At 43.9% G+C, this 18,074-nt stretch overlaps 1 protein-coding gene across 1 annotated transcript in view; it reads right to left on the bottom strand.

Annotated features, from left to right (window-relative positions):
- The window catches only part of PPM1H (protein phosphatase, Mg2+/Mn2+ dependent 1H), a gene marked incomplete at its 5' end in the record, with an annotated part of 129,253 nt that extends 111,828 nt beyond the window's left edge, over positions 1-17,425 (bottom strand). Inside the window, one exon of the mRNA XM_083859160.1 lies at positions 17,190-17,425. Within this exon, the coding sequence (XP_083715286.1) occupies positions 17,190-17,425 (236 nt within the window). The remainder of the gene's footprint in view (positions 1-17,189) is intronic.
- Positions 17,426-18,074: the final 649 nt, after the last annotated feature.

Below are 18,074 nucleotides of genomic sequence, written 5' to 3'. Positions count from 1 at the left end.
ATCCAGAAGAATTACAGCAAGTTTGATTGCTCAGATCCATTTTTTAAAAGATTTTTCTTTGTTTTGTTCTGGATTTTGGGGGGATTTGTTTTAAAATATTTCAGAAAAATCATGGCCAGGAGGATGATGGGAAGATATGAAAGATGAAAATGTTCCAACCATTCACCACCTGTCTGGACCAGTGTTTGGGTGCAGAGTCACTCACACAATTCCTACTGCTCTGGACAGAGTCTACAATATGCAAAACATACGTAAATTTCAAAATTCCTACAGCCCTACCCTCCAAAGCACTTATAGAAATAGTGTTGTCTCCACCCAAGGTGGGGGGTTGGAACTGGATGATCTTTAAGGTCTCTTCCAACACAAACCATTCCATGATTCTCTGATTCTATTCTGGCACAGCTTGCTCTTTTTCTTTTTGTTTGTTTTTGTTTTGTTTGGGTTTTGGGTTTTTTTGGTTTTTTGTTGGTTGGTTGGTTGGTTGGTTGCTGTTGTTGGGTGGGTGAGTTTTGTTGTTGTTTTACTTTTGTTGCTTCTGGTTTTGTTTTAGTGCATTGGGAGTTTGTTCCTTACAAAGATTTTGGTAAGACTGATGGTATTCTGACAGCTCAAGAACTAAGGAGAAAAGGAATATGAGTTTAAGGTGAGTGCAACACATGAGTTGCATATAACACTTTGCTATTGTTTCAGATTCCTACTAGCTCTGGGGAAAAGAATTTCTGGATCTATGGTCAAACCTCAGTAATTTGACAAGGTCTAAGAAATCAAAGCATGACAACAACTTCCTTGTCCCCTAATGCCCCTCATGTCAAATGGACAGCACAGCCACACTGGGCATCACAGACTATAAACTGGCTGAGGAAAGCAATATTGTTTCTCTTTAGACAGAACTCTTGCATTTCATGTTGACTGGCCACATAACTAATTAAAAGGAAAAACGATCAACATAATACACAAAACATATCTGTCACACTGCAAGATTAGACCAGCTGAAAAATAAAGCAACATGGCTTTTTTATCTCATATAGCACTTGAGTCAAGTGGCAGCACTCTTAGATATAATTTTAAGTTTCCAGTTTTATTCAACTGTTACAAACAAACAGCATGAGACCTCACAGGAGCAATTTCATGGGAAGGGCCAAAGGAAAGTAGTAAGCAAAAGAAAACAAAACACTTTAAAGAACACAACAATCTTCCAGTATAGCAACCTGCTGGGCACACTGAACAAGAAAAGGCTTTGTTTCAGACAAAGATCATGGGGTTTTTTTCTTTAAAAACCTGTCTAAAATGGCTTTTTTCAAAACATCAACTAATATGTCATTACCAACACATAGAGATGAAATCTATATTCTCAGCTCTGGTGCACATTCCTCAGCAGCTAATACCAGCTAATGCAGCTGCTCATACAAGAAGCTCCTATTTGCAACATGGGACCACTAGTAATAGTCCTAGACTTCAATAAGTTGTCAAATTCTTATGTTCAGATTTCTAGACCAAAGTCCTATTCACAGCTCGTTGAGTGGAAATATTTCTTTAGCTACATTGTCAGACTACTCTGCCATTCAATGGACATACTTCACTCTTTTGTAATGGGCACTGCATCCATGAAATATGGAGGACAAGAGGGACAGAAGTCAGCTTTACATCACCCGCTTCACCTCCTTCTTCAGAAGACCTGAAAACATCCTACACAGCACATGGAGAGACTGTGAGAAGTCAATGCTTTCTATAACAAATCCCTCTCATCAGCTGCAGACCATCACACACAGATCTAGTCCCCACTCCACAGCCCTGCGACCACTGGCTTCTTTGTCCACAAAAAGTAACATCACTGTTGCAAAATAAAAGCTTTTGTAGTTCTGCATCTCTGGGCAGCAGAGCATAAGGTGAACAGACACAGGCAACAGGACCTTTCCTACAACCCATCCAAAGTTCATCAAGGGTACACACAGCTTACACAGCTACCTGCAAGTATATTATTTCTAACACTCCCAGTTATTGTTCAGCTTTCACGTTGTTTCCTAAAACAAGTTGAAACTCTTTCACCTTCAGTTTGAGCCTCCAATCACACCTCCTCCCACAGTCCCACAGAAGCTAATTTTACTTAGCTAAATTTGCACAGATTACCAGGTTTGCTTTGCTGACCAATACTCAATAAGAGCTGACCTGCAGATATGCATAATGCATTCTTCCCTGTTTCAGACACAGGAGAATAAGAGTTTATGAAGAAGTTCTAGCAGGAGCATTCCCAAACAAGCTTCTTTTGTGCCTCATATATGAAAACTCTCATCTCTTTCCACAGATTCCTAACATGCTTTTAACTTTGGCTAAAATAAGCTCTCTGGGAAAATGCTAGGATAGCTCCATATGTGGCTCAGGTCCCTCACTGCACTGTGACACACTACTGTGAGCACCAACTGCTTCTGTACTGCAAGTGCTTTTCTCTGCACAGAAAACAAATCCCACTGTTGTAATTCCTTGAGAGTGTAACTACTTCCTTGTCAATACTTTGGTTCTTCCAGGTCTTGTTAAAGGCCTCACAAGCGAAAGAGTTTCCAGATTCCATTCTTATTTTCAAAGTTAACACCACCTCGCCACTCCCCCAGATTGAGCTATTTGTTCAATGATTCTTTATGACTAATCCATTCACTAGTCAGTTCCTTGCGCCTTCTAACCTGCCTGTAACAATGCTGGCTTGTTTACTTGTAGCAGGATGTTCACTTGACTTCTGTGAAGTTTTTTCAAACAGTAATCTTGCAACACTGGGGAAAAGCAGTATAGAGCTCCACAGGTCTGTGATGCTTCTGAGGAGCTGTGACTTAAACAGGAAAAGAGGGGGGAAAAAGGTATCTGGATATATTTCTCCTGCCTTTTTGTTTCTGAAATATGAGTTAAAATACTAACCAGAACTGAAAGACAAAGAATAAGATGTTACATGATGCCAATAGCCAGCAGTAATTATTTTCCTTCTTGGTGAGGTAGCCTTTCTCAGTTCTTTTCTGGGGAAAAGTTCTTACTCTGTAATACCATAAAATAAGCACACTCATCTTAGAACAAAAAAAATTTGCCTCCTGCAATGTTTAAATATACACTCCTAAAATGAAAATACTGCCCACCACTAAAAGAGTTTTTTTTTTTTTAAAGCAATTTCTCCCCATGCAGAAAAACTATGTACCACTTTTTGGTAGTTTGTGCAGCCACTTTTGTGTTCTGCTGCAGTCTCCATGGAAGGGCCTTCTCCTACCTTTTGGTAATTTCTCTGTGTACTGGTTTTGCCTGGGATAGAGTTAAATTTCTTCATAGTAGCTCGTATGGGAGTCTGTTGTGGATCTGTGCTGGAAACAGGGTTGGAAATACAGAGATGCTTTGATTATGGCAGAGTAGGGCTTACACAGCATCAAAGCAACCTTTCTGCTTTCTCACCTCATCCCACAAGTGAACGGGTTGGAGGTGCACAAGGAACTGGGAGGGAGCAGAGCCAGGATAGCTGACTCCAACTGACCAAAGGGATACTCCATACCATATGGCATCATGCTGGCAATAAAAGTTGGGTATAAGAAAATGGCAGGCAGGGACATTTGGAGTGACGGCATTTGTCTTCCTAAGTCACCATTATGTGTGATGGGGCCCTGCTCCTGCTCTCCTGAAGATGGCTGAACACCTGCCTGCCCTTGGGAAGTGGTGAATGAATTCCTTGTTTTGCTTGGCTTGCATGTGCAGCTTTTGCCTTACCTATGAAACTGTTTTTATCTTAACCCATGAGTTTTCTCATTTTTACCCTTACGATTCTCTTCTGAGTCCCACTGTGGGGGGGTGACTGAACATCTGCTGGTGCTTAATTGCTGACCAGAGTTAAACCACAACACTCTGGATTATCAGTCCAAACAACAACAATAACCAACTTTGGAAAAAAATTCTCAGCAGCTCAGTTTGTGCTCTACTAATTGCACTGCTTTCTGCTGCACAGGTGAGAGTGGGAGAAGTAAGAGGTTAATTCAGGAATGAACCCAACCATGGCAGAGCAATCTCCTTAATACACAGCAGACACCTGTCACGCAGCAAACATGAAAAAGTTCTCTATTTCTAAGAAAAAAAGAAAAGTGGGGGAAGATTTTAGGTTTTTAAGATACTTGTCTTTAACTTTAAATATCTTTAAATCCAGGGTTTTGTTGCTTCCTGAAACAGGAGACCCTGAACTTCATCTTTAACAGACTTCTTCAGAATGTCCTCATGCAATGAATTCTGCCTATATACTCTTAAGTGACACAGGGAAGCGTTATCTTTATTCCTGTTTACAGCCTTTCATTTTCTGTCATAGGGACTTCTACTCCTGTTAAACCTCTCTCCCAACACAAAAATATTTAGCTTGCCTTCAGTGTGCTTTCTCCTGGCTTTTTAGGCTTCATTTTTGTCCCCTTCTTTAAACTCCTCTATGTTCCCTACTTGTTTTCTTCCAGTCATTACTCCTCTTTAGCTCTGCCAATAATTAAGGGTGAACACAGTCTCAACATGTTTTAAATGTAGACTTTCTAGAAGCAACCCATTCTCCACTATCACATCCCACTTTGATCATAGGAGTGCTTTCCAAAACTATACTAGAGGGGTAAAGGTATTTTCAAAACAGGTACCTGTGTAAATTTATAGGATTAGTATTGCAACATTTTATTGCTACAGCATCATCTCTCCCAAGCATTTGAACTATTGTAACAAGATCAACACTTGAGGCAACTCAACACAGGAGATGGAACTGAATAACACTCCTATTTGCTCCCACCTTGCAATCCTTTAGGAATGGAACCAAGCAGCTGTGTTACAGCTTGGCCAGGCACCCTTCCAGCAGTGCCTGCACACTCTTTCTTCCCTGGAATTCTGGGGACAGTTGCCTTCAGGACCTCCCTGCCCCAGTGTCACTGCTGCCACATTGGCAAGAAAGGACATGAGAGGAAGGGGAACCTAACAGGAAGTCAAGAAAAAGCCTCAATTCTCACAATTTCTTTAAAGTGAAGAATTTCAAATTTGCTGCTTGAACAAAAAAAGCAACAAGTCAAGTCCTTTGACCTCATCCTTGCAGGAGCTCTTCACTACAGAGGGTTCAGGCAGTATTTCACACAAAACTAGGCACACTTATTTTGAATTTTCCAACAAACAGACAAGACAGGAACAAGATTTTTTCCTGCCTTCTCCCTCATTTCCCATGGAAACAGAAAGCAGGCTGAGCTGGTGAGGGTGACACTTCCTTCTCCCCAAACGATGGCCATAGGGAGCACAGCACCTTTGAAGACAACTAATGTGCTCATGTTGCATTTTGCCTTTCACACGAGAGGGTGCTGCCCTCTGTCCCCACAGCAGTGTGCTGTCCATGCTCACACTGGCACAGGCCACATCTGCTCCACTCTTGTCAGGGGGCTTCTGCTTCTGCCCCTCAACAGCATTTCTAGCAGTTCACACTGGCACTCCCACACAAGTCCATCCTCTCATTCCATTAACACAAAAAGAAAAATATGTGCCTCAAGGGGGAAAAAAGATCTCCAGATCATTCACTTCAGGTAGAAGCTGCAGTTTGTATTAGAGACAGCTGAACCCCTTGTCTGCATTAAACCAGCCACGCCACCAGTCCCAGCAGCAGCAGCTGTCACATATCAGCCGATAACACAATCCCAAAGCAAACCTCTGGGCTGCAAAGCCCTGAAGAACCAAGTGCAGTGCGCATTAAATTGTTCCACACCTATGTTAACACACACACACCTGAAAGAATTATGCTCATTCTCTCTTTCCATTTACATGCTCTTATTTTCAGATTTCTAAATTATGCTGTGCAGCAAGAACTAGAAACTTACTGCTGGCTATGAGAGTTTCTTCTTCTCTTGATTCCAGTGCTTTTTCAAAGACAGATGAGCCAAGTTACCAAAATAGTGCTTTCTCCCCTCTACGAAAGCACTTCACAGAACTAGCTTGTGATTTAGGAATCAAACACATTTCTAAAACCAAGCAAGAATGGAATTACAGCTAATCACATTAGCCTATAACTTTTTTCCCCTCTAAAAGCAGGATTAAAGGCAGATATGGGGAACTTCCCACATTCCCACACACCAGCTGCATTCTTCCGGACTCAGCTTGCTGAACAGCTAATAGAATTACCATCCGCAGACCTAGGATTTTCAGGGATTACTCGGGAGAGGTTGCCAAAGGAACTAACTGGACTGTAATTCCTGGCTTTGCACTACCAGAAAGGGATAGAAAGACCTTAAAATGACATTGAGAAGTACCCTAGAGGGAGCCACAGCCTGAAGAAGTTGCCATCTAGATTTTGTAAGGGCTGTGGAGACACTAATGTTAAAGTTTATGGAGAAGAACAACAAAATGAACTGAAAGCCCAGGTCTGGAGATGAGATTAATAAGAGGAGTGATAAGGTAAGGGAGAGGGAATTGCCCTCCAATGCTGATGCACATTTGTTTGAAGAAATCAGTGTTTGTTTTAATGCCTTATCAATTCCTGCATTATGGTTGACAGCATGTATGGCTAAGTCCTAATCTTCAAATTATTCATGAAAATAGCTGAAAAACTACTATTGTTTTGTTCAAAGGGGAGGACGAAGAAGGGAAGAAAATTTTCTATTTACATTCTTCAAAATGTAAGTCACTCAAACCAAACATACATAAAACTTTGACCTTTGTTATGACATAAGCAGCAATAATCACTGAAGTTAGCTTTATGATTATTGTTTTCCATTTCCAAATACCAAAATCTAAAGCCATACTCCATCCCCCCCATGTCACCACAAATACAATGCAAGGTTTCACTGTACAACTTTTAAACTTTCTAAAGGATAAACATTGCAAGTTTGAACTTGGAAAATTAGAAGTTTTTCTTTTTTCCCCATTTATTTTCAAGGATTTGATCTTTCTCAGTCAAGACATCTACAAATAAGGTCAGCAAAGAAAAACAAAAACTAATTGAGATGAATTTACTGCACAGGCTTCTGCAAAGCATCACGTACTGCTGAACAAATAAAAACCCCAAGATCCTCACTCAGCCTGCCAAGGCACCTCCACAGACTTGGAGCCATGGAATTAACAGTGGGAGGGATGCAATGGGACAGGGGAAGGAGGCACTAAGCTCTCCCCCGCGGCCACTGAAGCCAAGGGAGGAGCAACCCTTTGCACTCAGGAGAGGAGCAGAGCTGTTCAGCTGCTTCAGGAGCCTCTCAGCAAGGCAGGGACAGGAGTTTAACATGGGGCTCCTTGCCTCTGAAACTGAACACCCGGTGCAGTCCTGAACCTGCTGAAGAAGGACCCTGCTCTCATTCAAAATGGTTGGGCACCAATCAATTTAAGGAGTGCTCTTCCCAACCAGAAAGAAAAAGGTTGCTGCCCCTTATTAAGGTTCACAGCATCTTGCCCTCTCCTCCCCAGACAGGCAGCAGAGACAATAATCAAAAAGAAAAGGTCCGCAACCAACAATAAAATAACAACTTCCCTCAAGTGGGAAGGGAAAAAAAAACAATGATAATAATTTTTAATAATATTAGTGGCACTTAGTTGGGGGGAGGGGAAATGTTGCCCAAACCCACCTTTCACTCAAACTGTTTCAAAACCTAACAAAACCCATGGTGGTGACCTGCCAAATCTGGAAAATACAGGGATCTCTGATGAACAGCAAGGTAACTTGTCTCTTCACAAGACTTCTGCACAAAATGGAGCACTGCTAAAGTTATAAGAGCTGGAGATGTGTCCTCAGTCCCACCTCCAATGTAAAACTCCACCAAGGACCAGATTGTTAGTTATGACTGACAGGTATTTTACAGCATTACAAACATGCACTACGCATCATCTGTTTCTGAGGAGGTCTCTAACACATACCTAAAGATAGAAAAATCATACTTGGCCTGAATGAATCAATGTTGGCAGGGAAAATAAAAGGGATCTGCTGCAGAACTTGGCTGGAGATGGATCTTTTTTGCTCCTTGCAGAGAGTTTGGAAAGCAGAAATTATCATAACAGGACACAAAGGACAGAGAAATAAATCAGGGAAATCCAGAAGGGCTCACGGTGGGGAGCAGAGAGGAGGAAAGAACTCACCTCTTGTACCTTTATGCAATGGAGTAGATACGTGGGGAAGATGGCACAAAAGGCACTTAGATATAGGACCAGCAGATGAAATAAAAGAAGAAAATAACTGCAAAGACTTTGGAAACAGAGCTGTGCCTATAAAGGGACAATCTCACAGACCACTAATGCCAGTTCAAGGACATTTTGCCACAGGATTTCTAGAGCAGTGGTATGCAGGATACCAGATGCAATCAAAGCTCAGTATTTCTCCCCTTACTGTAGCAGAACATCATCATGGAAAGCATAAAGGCAACAGCACATGATCTACTCTTCCCCCCACATCCTTTCTTCCTGAAATCAGGCAAAACTGGCTGTCTCAAATCACAGTGTCATTACTGTTGCTTGCAAAAGAACCTGAACAGCATCAAAATAATCAGTCAAGATCAACTACACCTTAGGGTAGTTTTTTTCTTCTTTAGAAAGAAGAAAGAGGGAGGGGGGGGAAAATTAGAAGTGGTTATTCACCTTTAAGCGACAGTCACCACCCAGACCTCAGACCTGCTTTCATAAGAGGGAAAAGCACAGAGCCTACAGGATCTGACATCATTCATAGAGTTGAAAACAAGCTGACACTATGACAAGCGACAGCAATGGACAGACAGATCTCCCCACACCAGAGGAGGGAGAGGCTGACATGATCTTGGGGGATCAGACCCATTCAATTCCTGCTTGTCTTGGAGATGGTGCATTTAGGCTCCCATTTGGGCCACACAAGATTTTTGGTTCTATCCAGCTGGAGGCTCTCTGCAGACACAGCACTGCCCATAGCCCTCCACCTCAAGCAGCTCTAGACTCCCTCAGCAGATTCTGTCTCCCTTAAGCCTCACTATGTTGAATACAGATCCCGAACAATGAGCAAAGCTCTAGATCTGCCACCCTACTTCATGCCAGAAAGTTGCCTGCTGGCCACAGCTCCCTAAAACTTCTTCTTGAGTTTCTTTCTTAAATCAGTGTGATTGCTAAGTTATATACAGCGTCCATATTTTGGCATTCCCCAATTATGCATCGGCCACATACTCTCTTGCATTATCTACTGCACTTGCTAATATTGACTGCCTTCAGCTTGGTGTTATTTTTGTCATTCACTCAGACTACAGCAATTAAACCATGCTGTGATCAAGAACCACAGACATCCCTTTGGCTGGCTTTACCCTAGCACTGCTTCCCCCGACAAAATACTGCAATATTTATTTGGAGAATGCTAAATTCTTCAGACAAACGCTTGCTTTACATACAGTATTTGGAAGAGGTATCACAACTGCCTCCAGCCATTTCATGAGCTTCATCTACTGAAGAGCTAATGCTGCATCAACCACTTAGCAACCATGACACTTATAACCCCAACTTACAGCTGGCAGCATCTACTAGACAGCAAGTGATGTCTAGTGCTGAATGAGGGCGATAATGAAGAAGCCAAAAGGCTTTAGTGGATCTGCTGGCCATCTCCTACTTGCTGGACCCTCTGTAATTACCACGCAATGAAACTTCCACCCCACGTCAGCTGGATTTGAGGGGCAGAGTGGCTCGACACAAGCTGGGACTTCTCTCACCAGCTCCACTCACTGTTTTGTGCCCTGAGCACTTGAAACTGTAACCTCCTCCACCTGAGGTCTGATCAGGAAACCACTCTGGATAACACGTGTATTATAGCTGGACATCCCAAACATACCCGACCAAGTAAATGTGACTGGCCAAATGGGAACCAATTCTTAGAAGTCACCTTTCTCTTTCATTTTAAGGAAGAAAAAAATCATTTGAGACAACAAAAGGCACAGTTAAGGTGCTGCTGTCCAACAGGACCTCTTGCATTTTAGCAAGTTCAATCAGAACAGAAATCCAAGGGGATGTGGATAAAGATCCAGGGTAGATGTAGTTCAGGAGCCTCTATCTCCCTTGCAAATGCTGCTCCATCACAGATATAGCACCTACTCCAGCCCCACGCCACAGCAAAGCAGCTATGTCTGCTCTGCCTAAATTATCTCCCTGCACTCATTAACTGCACTCCCTCACTCCAAGTCTTATTTGGGATTCAGCTCACAAAGCTGACTTAACCCATCCTTAAACCCACAAACCATATTTCTTTCTGCAGTGGCACACAGATCCCATCACAGGAATGACCTGTGTGCTTTGCAGCACTGCTTCCTTTCAAGGTCAAACAGAGCATGTTTAATTTGATCACATTCACAGGCTCAAAGCAGTTCACCCCGAGGGGCACAGCCCTGTCAGTTTACTTTATGCCGTGATGGGAACTGTGCCAAGCCATTCCCACTTACACCTATCCCAAGTGATGCAGCTCCAACAGAGAACAAAGCTGGAGTGTTTGCAGGTAACATCTGCTGACTGCCACCCATGCCAAGGCAGGAGGGTCCAAAGGAAGGCTACCTGGGAGGACACAGTCATGCTCTGGTGTCAGAAGCTAGGACCATGCTCCTGCAAGCCCTTCAGAAACATGTGAGACAGCACTAGTCTTAAGTCTCTGAAGGACTAGCAATATGAGACAGCTTCAAGGGATGAATTTCATACATGTCCCATTAGGAATCATGTTTGTGCAATTTTTAATACTTAAACTTTTAATTTAAGTATTTTTAATTCTCAGATAGTATTAAAAATACCTGAGCACAATTTACATTTTCATCCTCTTTCTATTTTTCTCCTTTTACCCCTGTAAGTTCTAAGAAATCAGAGGCCACACAGGAAAAGCCAAGTGTACAACAGCAGGAAAAATAACTGTGTCATCAAAACACAGAACCTGTGACTTGAGATTCATTCTCCACATTCATATCAAATCTCTTGCCAAAACTTACCCTCACTGCTGCATTTTTTTCGCTTGGAAGAACCAGTACATTACACATATGTACATTTTTCTCCAAGGTTATTCTGAAATTATTTGCAATGCACTTGGCAGATTAGAGGCATTACATAAATATTAGACGCTATAGCATAAGGTCTTACACAAGGAAAGGGATTTCTGAAGATCTTAAAATTATCATGAGGTTTCTGCAGGCTGTTTTATATGAACCCAGACTTAACCAAGAGCCAGGCAATATACATTAAAGTTAACATTATAATATGCACAGAAGGATAATTCATTCACAGAGGAAGACACAGTTGTCTCTAGCTACATGTATAGGACTTGAGTTTTTAGTTCATTCATCAGGTCCTACTCATTATGTTCTGACCTACAAAAAGAATAAAAGAAAGTATTTTCATCTAGACAAAGAGAATTGCAAACAAATTTTTAAAAAGTTTAAAAGGAAAGTAATTCATTTTTTCTGTGTACATAACCTGACAACCAAACGGAACAAGATAAAAAAAAAAAAGTATTCCCTTCCCCATGAGTCTCATCCTCCTGAAATTTGTACCAAACAGAACACACACAAGAAATGTGTTTACCAATAGGGTATGAGTCATGCTCCCAGGGGAGGGTTAGAAAGACTATCACTTCAAATTCACAGGAGCAGGACTGTGGTGTTGTTATCTTCTATTAATAAGAAGCAATGGGGATTAGAATAAGCAATCAGTTGCAAGCCCTATGCTATCCTCCAACATCAAAATATTTAATTTGGGACTACCATTTTCTGTGTTTTGCCTTACCTCAGCTCATAGACGTGCTAAGCTTTTACCTGCTTCATAACATTACTAAAATGCTTAGCATTTGAATAAATAGTTTGGCCTAGACAGAACATGAAAGGTAGAAGAATACTTCTGTCTTATCTTAATTCACCAAAGTATTTACAATCACTGAGAAATGCTGGAAAATATTTTAATAAAAACCTCCAGTTAATTCTCAGGTGCATTCATTTGCTACAAACTAAATAGCATAGCATGAGAAAACATGATGCAATATCATCAACCTTACAAAAAATCCAGTATTTGAGAAGGAAAAAAGATTCCATAAACTGCCCTCCCTCTTTATTTTGAACTATAACAATTTGCCACTGTAATAATGCTGTAGAAGGACATGGTCATCATACTTTACCTACAACTCTGCATTCATTATGGGTCAGTAGCCACCAACACCACAGAGAAAATGTAATTTCTACTGCAGGCCTGCAGAGCAGAGAAACCACAGTATCTCTGAAATGCAACATTATGGAAAAACAGCCTGGACTTTGTCTCATCAAACAAAAGGCACTGCTGGGATAATAAATTGATTTTTTTTAAGCCAAGAAACATGCATACCAGTAAAGACAAGTTTCTGAAAACCTATTATAATTTGGAACTGCAAAGGTATCTGAAGTGTCATTTAGAATTTTTTAAAAATAAAATAAAATGCAGGCAAAATTGCCTTTTGCATGAGAGCCCAGACAACATACAATCAAATCTTTCACTCTGTCCCTTAAGTGTATTTGATAGTACCTTCTGAAGCTCTCCAAAGAGATGGCAGAAAGGCAAGAACAAAGAGAGGAACACGTGACACAGAAGGAACCAGCCATGGTCCCATCCCCAGGATTCATACAGTTCAGAAAAGCAATTATAGTACTGGATTCTGGACCATAGGAATATACATTCAAAATGGATGGAAAATGACTAAGCTTGTTTTTCTACCACAAAATGCTACTGCAGTTTCCCTGCAACTCCAACAGCAGGCTAGTTCTTTGTCATTTGCAAATTTAGCATTTATTTTATCATGCCATATGTAGTCCAGGGAACTCAACTAGGAGAGGAAGGCTCTGATCCACCCTGTTCATCCTCTACCTTCACAGAAGGAAGCAGATAAAGCAAAAGATGAAAAAGCAAAAAATAATGTTCTGGGTAGAGTTTAGATGCAGTGAATATCATCTGGGTCATTTCACATTACATGCTCTCTGCTACGGCCTTTACTTTCAGAGTTGAACACCGGCGCTTCTTATCAGCACTGCTGCAGGGAAGAGATCATAACACACTGAAAACAGCACAGGAAGGGACCAAAGAAGAAACTTCCCTCCCAGTAACAGTGCAGTCCAAGCAGAAGCTCAAAAACCAGCTTGTGGCTCAGACAGGGAAAGCTCTAGAGGAGATCCCAGTGGCCTTGGGAGTGCAGCTGCTTCCAGACAAGAGGGAGGGCAATCTGTAAATAAAGTGTGAGGCAGGATCCTTCCCACCCTCCCTTATTCAAATAAATCACTTAACTTTTCAGAGAGCAACAAATCTCCTTACTCCTCTGGATTAAAGGCAGACTTAAGAGAACATTTGTTAACAGACTACCCTCTCCCAGGGTCATTCCTGATGCATGCAAGCTAATCACACGCAAAAAACTATGTTAAGGATGCCCTTGATTAAAAATGAAAAGTTTATTTCTAAATAAAACTATACCTTTAAAGACAATTAAAAATCTTACTGGATGTGGGATACAATTTTAATTTTGCTTCTGTGGAGCTTGACGAACATTAGACAAGTGTCTGTGGTATAAGAATATCTCTTTGAAACATGGCCTTTTGCCATGCTTTATGAGGTGAAATGAAATTCAGGGTCTCAGGGCTCTCATGCAAGGAAGAGACAGCAGGATAGTCACTTCAGAAGACAACTTTTAGGCTGCTTACTGACTAAGGAGAGTTGAGTCTCTGTGGCATTCCCACTAAAAGGTCAGAAAGCAATGATATTTTATCCCAGCAGCAAGTATGTTTCATTTGCCTGCCTACATGCTTTTCATAGTGATCACACCATTAAAAGAGGGAAAGTTAATAATAAAAAATAAAGACTAGTTTACATTTCACTACATAATATCACAGAACTAAGTAGGTAATTTAAAGAATAAGTTAAAATACATGACATGAACAAGCAATATTGCAAAAATACCTGTTACAAAAAATGTTCAGTACAAGAGGAGGAAGAAAGTGGAGTGGAGGACAAATGCTTGTTCCAGGGGAATAAGTCAGATGAGCAGGCCCATACCACGATGTTAGAGAAAAGAAACAATCAACAGGATGAGCTACTTTGTCAAGATGTTGTTTAGTAAGAAATACTAATCCTCAGAAATCAATGAAACAAGAGGAATCCCCTTAAAAAATGCATATTTTGTAGATACAAACGGCTGGCATGGGAACCAGGTCTAACCCCAAAATGTCTTCTCCAGCTTGGATGAAACACCAGCATGACAACATCAAGGAACTCCAGTATCATCTGTAAACTGACATGTTTTACAACTACAGAACAGGAACACTACAAATGCTTTCCTGAAGCTCAGCCTCCAGGTGACCTATTCTCAGAGCCACAATTTCTTCCTAAGGATAGAGACAGATGCTGGTGCCGGGTGTGGAACATAAATCCACTGACTCAAACCCTGCCGTGCAATAGCTCACAACATCAGGGCAGACACAGTACAGGTGGCACACACTCTCTTATGCCTTCTGAGCCAAATCTCCCCCTTCTAAGTCAACAACAAACCTCTCATTAGTTTCAGGAAGTAAAAATCCCTGTGCCCATAGGCATCCCAACCAACAAAACACTGAAATCGCCCTTTTGCTGACTTGCTAAAACATGAAAACACAGAACAGGCAATAGCTCAGGGAAGCTGCACCTTGGCACACTGCAGGTATGACAGGTCTTCTCTCATGTCTTCCAAAGCAAACTAGCAAAATGTGAGTTAAATAGCTGACCTTTGTGTTACATCACAAGCTGCTTGTGAGGACATTAAACTTCCTCCTAACATTCTTGTAAGTGCTCACTTATATTGTAACAAAAGGCAAACAATTGTTCTGATAGTTTCCTTAATATAGATGGTAACAAAATGCTAAATAATACCATGAAAGTACTTTATTCCCTGCTTTCCCCAAGCCAACAAACTTCAGAATATGTAAAAGCATAATTTCATCTTCCTGTTACTTTTCCCATTTCTTTTCTCTATGTAACTCAAACCTGTTTCAAAAAAAACACCATAGTTTCAACACATATCTCCCAGCAAGTCTTGCAATTATTTTCAGAAAGCCTGGTAGTAGCTCAGTATGAGTAAAACGACAACAACAAAAAAGGTCATATTTGGCAAAATATGAGTTTGTCCATATTTTCTTCTATTTCTTCATTCTTTAATGCTTTGCCTTTGGAAAACACCACAATTTTGGTGGCACTGCTTTCCTCTCAGCTTCTCTGTGGCGAGCACTTTGGGATCTTCTGGTTACGCTGAACCCAAGTTTTGGAACATCATATACACACTTCTGGGAAGAGGGTAGTAACACATTCACTAGTTTTCTCCAACAAGTACCACCTTTCTCTTTAGATCTGCTCCACCAGCACTAGAGCCAGTAACTGCAAGGGAAGGGGATGAGACAAAAAACCAAAACCAAACAAAAACAAACAAACAAACAAAAAAGACAACAAAAAAGCCGCCAGAGACAAAGAAAAAGGGCAACTTCTTTTTACATAGATATCAACAGGAACTGAAAAAGCTAGTGACTTTTTTACACCTCCCAATTAACCAAGCTGCTCAAAGCTGAAGAGGGAAGAGCAACAAGTATATGAAAACAATCCTGGTATGTTCTGCTTTCATGACCCCCAGAGCCATGACCACCATTTACTTTATCTTCAAACACTCTCTCCCATCAGGTTTCATCAACAGGATCTGTGAAACATTCACTTCCCAGCACCCACATTTTTCTGCCCCAACAATCCCACGTGAAGCTCATGGGATGCACACACCTGGGAGCCAGAGAACCTCCCTTCCACTTTGTCACCAACTTGCAATTACAGTTACCTGCTTAAAGCCACAGAACTTCACCTAAGCCGAAAATAGCAGCATATTTTACTTATTTTGGTAAAGAAGTGCTTTTTAAAGGACTATTATAGTGGCAGAACAATTAGAGCTGACTTTTAAATATTTAAACTTACAGTTCATGGGGAATTTGCTCGGTAACCTATTCAATTCTTTATTAATCTGTGGAGAACAATCCAATTAAAAATTCTTTAAATCTCTCATTAAAATCTCTCTTTAAATCTCCCATTTCAGCACCCTCAACAATGTAACAACCTTTTAAATAAAGCTAGTTATTGCTCATTAACAATGTGAAGCCTTCACTTTGGTTTTTGCAATATTTTGGGGGGGAATTCATGTATGTCTGAAAAGACTATACAAAACAACTTGTAGTCTGGAACACTAATTTAGTAACTTCAGTAATCTCGGAGTTGGTAGCAACATGGATGGCCAGACATGCTCAAGACTTAGAAGCAGTAAGAGAAAGAAACCAAACAAAGAAAGAACAAACAGAAAGAAACCAAATACTGAATCCTGCACCCAGAATCCTCAAGGAAAACAATGTGCCTACCGATAAAGGCATCAAGTGCAAGGACATGCCTTGCCTCTGCAACTACTCCCACTGCCAGCTGGATGCATCCAAAGGAACACTGCCTTTTGCCTGGCTGGCAAGGCTACAACCAGGTCCTGAGCAGATACTCCCTGAGGTAAATACCATGATATGAGTGAGCCAGGGCAACAAACCATTTGGAAAGCCCAGTTTGGGGGCTAGCCAATGGATTTTTTTTTTTCTTTCAGTTTGGAGCCTGTGGTCCTCAAGTGTCTCCCCAAACTGGAAAGCACTTTGAGAGATGCGACCCGGCACCGCCAGCGAGCACAGCGGCTGTGGGCTCCGCAGGAAGGAGTGTGAACCCCACACATTGCACCCTTCATGGGCAGCGGGAATTATTTACAACGCACAAACCAAACAGGGTTTCCTACCAAAAGCCGTTTTTATTCCAGGGTGAAGGACCGAGGCTGCTGTTCCCCGGCGGTGCCCCATCCTCTGCCCTGCGCCCCCGGAGCCGGCACTACGGGCAGGGGAGCCCGGGCTGCCCCGGCCCTCCTTCGCCCATCCACGTATCGGCCACTCCCCCGGGGACTTTCAAGGGCAGGGACCGTTTGCATCCTGGGGCTCCCAGGAATGAGGCACCGAGGTACAGAGCCACGGCCAGGGCCGGACACGGGGCCGGGTACGCCGCCCCCTCCCCCGGCATCTCTCCCCCGCCGCTCCCGCTGCCCGCGGGGCCGCTCAGGCCGGGGCTGCGCTCCCCCCGCTCCAGCACCGCCGGGGGCTCCCCGGGCACCGCCGCCTTTCCCCGCCCGGAGCGCGGGCAGGGCTCGGCCGCTCCACCTGTCACCGCGGCGTACTCACTCCGCGTAGCCCGTGGTCCAGGGCAGGCGCCGAGTGTCCTTGCTGAGGATGAGGATGGGGCGGGCGATGTGGTCGGCGGAGCACTCCACCTCGTCCGGGGACAGTCCCAGGAACTCCGGTCTCCCGTAGGGGAAGCGGAGGGGCAAGTCCGCGCCGCTGCCGTGCTCGGCGCCCGCGCTGCCAGCCATGATGCCGCCCATGAAATTGGCCACGGCGGACTTCACCCGTGTCAGCATAGTACCCCCGCCGGCGGCGGCGGCAGCGCCGGGGCGGCCGCGCGGGGCGGGAGCGGGGCGCGCCGCGGGCAGCGCCGAGAGGCGGCTCCGGCAGCCCCCGCCGGCCCGCACTGGGGGCGCCGGGCCCCGCCGAGCCGGGCGAGGAGAGGAGAGGACGGCGGGCTCAGGGGCGGCCGCGGGGCCGAGGCCTCATCGCAGGTTTCCCCCTCCCGGCGCGGCGCTGGGCGAACTCAGCCCGGCGGCGGCGGCTGCTGAGTCATGTGATAGCGCGGCTGGATTCGCCCGGGCGCTTCCTGCTCCTCCTGCGGCACCGGCGGGCTCCTGGCACACGCCGGGCACGGGCGGCCGCCGCCCCCGCCCGCCTCCCTTGGCCGGGGCCGGCCCGCGGCAGGTGCGCGGCGGGCGGGCGGGGCCTGGGCCCGGCGGGGCCGCCCCGAGTGTCCGCCCGCAGCGATGCGGCCCCGAGCGCGGCCGCCTGCGGTGTGAGCCGCCCGGGAGGCAGTGCCCTCGGAGCCGCTCGGGGCTCCATTACCAGGGGCTGGGGATCGCCGCCCGCGGAGCGCTGTCCCCGCTGCCCCCGGGCTGAGCCAGCGCGTCCCGGCCCGGCAGAGCCCGCCGATCCTGCGGGACAAGACGCCCGCTCGGAGAG

This window comes from Zosterops lateralis, assembly GCF_965231275.1.
Source record: "Zosterops lateralis genome assembly, chromosome: 4".
Classification (NCBI taxonomy): domain Eukaryota; kingdom Metazoa; phylum Chordata; class Aves; order Passeriformes; family Zosteropidae; genus Zosterops; species Zosterops lateralis.
This window is presented reverse-complemented; position numbering and strand designations above follow the sequence as displayed.